The following is a 4,540-nucleotide window of genomic DNA, read 5'->3' on the forward strand; positions in this document are numbered from 1 at the left end:
AGATCTCTCCCGGGCGGGCGTTGGAAAGCCAAGGTTGGGAAGAACTAGCTCCCTGATCCGCCCCGAGCCATAGCCGGGAGAGGAAGTTTCAAGGCCAGTTTCTCGTAAAAGCCGGGGAGTTTCGAAGCGTTTTCCTGGGCAAGCCCGCCCCGGCCGAGACCTCCCCTTCGCATGGGGGTCTGGCCAGCCCGAGGAGCGCACAGGGGCCGGGTTTGGCATTGGCAAAGACTTTTAGGAATCTCCGAGAACTATAAAACTCAACTTGTGACCAAAGTAGAGCTTTTAATATCTGACGATTTGTGTTAAAACAAAAATTGACCTTCTTGGTTAGCAGTGAGGGGAAAAATCAATAGTATAATTTTCAATAATTCATACCGCGAACGCCATTATGCTAAATCTTAACTATTAATCTCATCCTTTACAAAGTCTCGATTGATTTGTTAATAAAATATCTTCCCGTGTGTGGCAACAGAGGGTATAACTCTTTAAAAACCTCCAGAAGCAAGAAAATTACCAAGTAGCCCAAGAATGTAGATGAGAATTTTATTGATCGCCCTGATTCCGCTTAATATGGATGAATAAATTCCACAACCTTTTGTACCTCGCGCTTGTCAGAAACCAATGCTTTTACAAAATCCATAAAAGGCAAACATATTTTTTTGGCACAATAACCAAATGACACTCTGGCCATTTCCCTCGTTTTTTCAGCTCAGCCCAGGCGGTAGCTCCCAACTTTCCGGCTCTGCGGTGGGCTTTTTCATCCTTTTCTCTTGCTTTCTCTCTCATCCCCTTCTCCCCTCACTCTTTTATGCATGTACGTGCATGCATACAAAGATGAGTCCATCTATTTATAGACCTACATATCTATACATTCAGACGTATAGATAGGGATATGCATATGTGTGTGTGTGTGTGTGTGTGTGTGTGTGTACATATATATATATATTTGGAGAGAGAGAGAGATGCTTTTTCGGGTGGGGGCAGCCCCAAGTCCTATCTCCTGCAGGAGCCTGAGGGGCTGTTTCTCTGGCAGCATATTATCGTTAGTTCCTAATCGTGCCCCAGATGGGGCCGCCCAGCGGCGTCCCACACCCTTGGCGGTCAAGAGGAGGGCCGATTTGGACCTGGGAGAAATCTGGAGGCAGAACCCGCGGGGAGCAGAGCCGATTCCGGGCGGGGGGGCGGCCTTTAGATCCTCATCATCAATCGTATTTATTGAGCGCTTACTGTGTGCAGAGCACTGTACTAAGCGCTTGGGAAGTACAAGTTGGCAACGTTTAGATGGGGAGCGGTCGTCTTGATGTGCCCCAGGAGAGCCGGGGCCCTCCCCTCTCCCCCTCCCCGTTATTCTCCGGGTCGATTGGGATTTTCGGAGCCCCGGGAGCGGTCCTTGTCTGGACTCACCTCGTGCGGGCTTCCTAAATCAATCCTCCTCCCCCCTCTCTCCTTCTCCCCCCCCCACCCCCAGAAGTCTTGGGTCCCTCCGACCCCCCGTCCTTTCCCCTCCCTCTCCGCACTGCCCCGGGCGCAATGCGCCACGGCTTCGGCGGGAGGCGGGTCGGGCGGAGCGGGCTTGGCTCTGTCCGGCCCCGCTGGCCCCGCACCGTCCCCGCACTATCCCCGGCGCGTAGTAGATGTCGCTGTTGTCCGCGGTTGCGGGCCCGGGGACCACGTGACCCGCGAGGAGGCAGCGGCTCAAGGCCATTTTCAAATCTCATTGGCTTGGTTGTCATGTGGTCGAGCAGAGGCATCCACAATTACACAGGGAATGTTTTCCTAGAGATGTCAGCCTACAAAGGACACAATCTCTCTTCTTCAAATTCCTCCCCAAAATGTCGTTTCCCAACAGCTCTCCAGCTGCCAATACTTTTTTAGTAGATTCCTTGATCAGTGCCTGTAGGAGTGACAGTTTTTATTCTAGCAGCGCCAGCATGTATATGCCAACACCTAACACAGACATGGGGACTTATGGAATGCAAACCTGTGGACTGCTACCGTCTCTGGCCAAAAGAGAAGTTAATCACCAAAATATGGGTATGAATGTACATCCTTATATACCTCAAGTAGACAGTTGGACAGATGCGAACAGGTCCTGCCGAATAGAGCAACCTGTTACACAGCAAGTACCCACTTGCTCCTTCACCACCAACATTAAGGAAGAAACCAATTGCTGCATGTATTCCGATAAGCGAACCAAACTCGTTCCTTCCGACGTCCCTTCCTACCAGAGGTTGGTCTCTGAATCATGCCCCATTGAAAATCCCGAGGTTCCCGTCCCCGGATATTTCAGACTGAGCCAGACCTACGCAGCTGGGAGAACCCCAGAGTGCAATAACAGTCCTGAAACGAGTTCAACTGTAATGTTACAGTTAAACCCTCGCGGCACTGCCAAACCGCAGCTGTCTGCTGCCCAACTTCAGCTGGAAAAGAAAATGAATGAAAACGCGAGCAACCAAGACACGGCTAAAGTCTCTCGAGGGGAAAGTCCAGAACCCAAGTCCACTTTGCAAGAGGAAAGGAGCTGCCTGGCCGAAGGATCCGTGTCCAGCCCAGAAGTGCAGGAGAAGGAGAGTAAAGGTCGGTATGATCAAAGTTGAAACCGTGGCGCGGTGTAACTCGAACACGCCGGCACCATAAAACACCGTAGAAAATACTAACAAGCGCCACAGCCATAACATTTAATGATAAGGAGGTACCGGGCTGCAGGTGCTGGCTTTCTGAGGCTTTGAGAAGGGGGGAAGAAAGAGGGAGCGGGTGGGGGGTGGGGGGTGAGAGAGGATCGCCTCCACCGGTGGCCAACATTTTTTTTTTACCCCCCTTATTTGCCCTGGTCTTGCTCGGTTTCCCCGCTGCACAGATTACTCGAGTCGGGGGAAAGGGGTTTGCCTTGATTTTTTGCCTTGGACAGTCCAGATAGACAACAAAAGAGCTCAAGGAGCCCTGGGCTGTAAAAAAAAAAATGCAGTGGAAATGGTACGATTTCTTAGTGGTATTTGAATTCCGTAATTTTTTTTTACCGCTTCCAGTTCTATGCTGATCACATTTAAAATCACCGTGCTCGTTTTTCTGCAAACCTGTAAACCTTTATATAAGCTTAACATGGGACAGAGATGTCCAATGGAGGCAGAAAGGCGCCTTGGGTGGGTGGGGGGAGTGGGAGAAAAGGGCTGCTGTTTGGAGGAACCTAGGCTTTGTTTTAAAAAGTGCAGGCGGATTTTTCCATTCTGTTTCAAAGATGAAAACGCGGAAGGTTAAGTGATGGTTTCCAGGCAAAGTCCAGAGGGGGCTCGAAATTGAACCCGGGGTGGGTAGTGGGAGATAGCTAAACGGAGACATTTTACTATCTGAAAATGGTCTTTGCAAGCCCTAGCCCCTGGCCTATGCAAGTGGAGAATAAGGGGTCTAAATTTGCCTGGGTTAAGTGCCTTTGTGAGAAAGGAAAGAATTCGAGAGGATAAACAATGTTCAGGCAAAGCGCGGTGGAAGGTGTTCATTTCTGCAGGGGAGACTGTGCATCGGCGTCTATCAAGCTGGCGGTGGAAATCCACGCCCGTAAGAGAGAGAAAGGTGATGCAAACTAGAATTTGGAATTGGCAGATTTTCCTACTAAGTGGCTCAAAAGACTAAGGGCACAAGCGGCCTAGACCCTTTTACAAGGTTCCCGGGAATTCCCTGGTAGATTAAATCATGTTCGAATGGGAAATGCGAGGTGGAAACTTTGGTCTGAAATAAAATCCCTGGAGGAAAGGTAAAACCCAGGGTGCCCTCTCTCCCTGCCTTTGGAGCCAGTTAGCCTGAATCTGGGCACAATGAGAAACCTCTTCCTGAATGCACAGTTTCGTGTGAGTATTGTTTGATACTGATATTTCCCGGGGCTTCCAGACATTACAGAGAAAGAAGGGTCATGGCCAAGGGTACACTTTAACAGACTGAGAAAAAAAAAAAGTGATTTTCTTCATCTTCTTCTTCTTCTTTTGATTTTGATAGAGGAAATCAAGTCCGATACTCCAACCAGCAATTGGTTAACTGCAAAGAGTGGCAGAAAGAAGAGGTGTCCTTATACTAAGCATCAAACACTGGAATTAGAAAAAGAGTTCTTATTCAATATGTACCTCACTCGCGAGCGCCGCCTAGAGATCAGTAAGAGTGTAAACCTCACTGACAGGCAGGTCAAGATTTGGTTTCAAAACCGCAGAATGAAGCTTAAGAAGATGAGCAGGGAGAACCGAATCCGAGAACTGACCGCTAATCTGACCTTCTCTTAAACCGTAAAGCGGGGGAGGAAACAGTGAAAATATTCGGCACAACGTTACCGGGTGCTAAATGCAGGAGAGACTTTGAAAACAAACTAAAAAAACCTTCATTTTTTCTTTTATTTTTCCTGATAGAATGTGACTTTTGGGTCATTCTTTTAGTGCTGCAAGTGAATCTGTATTCCTATGAGTATATATATACATATATTATATATATAAACTTAGCACGTGTAATTTATTTTTTTCTCATCGTAATGCAGGGTACCTATTATTGCGCATTATCATCT

The 4,540-nt window shown here is 48.3% G+C and overlaps 1 protein-coding gene across 1 annotated transcript; it reads left to right on the forward strand.

Moving 5' to 3' along the window:
• The first annotated feature begins 1,827 nt into the window (after positions 1–1,827).
• HOXD10 (homeobox D10) lies at positions 1,828–4,328 on the forward strand. Its single transcript, XM_038751061.1, has 2 exons — positions 1,828–2,577; positions 3,988–4,328. The coding sequence occupies exons 1-2, from the start codon at positions 1,833–1,835 to the stop codon at positions 4,263–4,265; spliced, it is 1,023 nt and encodes a 340-aa protein (XP_038606989.1). The 5' UTR covers positions 1,828–1,832; the 3' UTR covers positions 4,266–4,328.
• Positions 4,329–4,540: the final 212 nt, after the last annotated feature.

Source organism: Tachyglossus aculeatus, chromosome 9, assembly GCF_015852505.1.
Source record: "Tachyglossus aculeatus isolate mTacAcu1 chromosome 9, mTacAcu1.pri, whole genome shotgun sequence".
Taxonomy (NCBI): Eukaryota; Metazoa; Chordata; class Mammalia; order Monotremata; family Tachyglossidae; genus Tachyglossus; species Tachyglossus aculeatus.

Coding starts and splice junctions, on each gene's coding strand:
- HOXD10 (XM_038751061.1), top strand. CDS start 1,833: ATGTCGTTTCCCAACAGCTCTCCAGCTGCCAATACTTTTTTAGTAGAT. Junction 2,578..3,987: donor GCAGGAGAAGGAGAGTAAAG/GTCGGTATGATC, acceptor TGATTTTGATAG/AGGAAATCAAGTCCGATACT.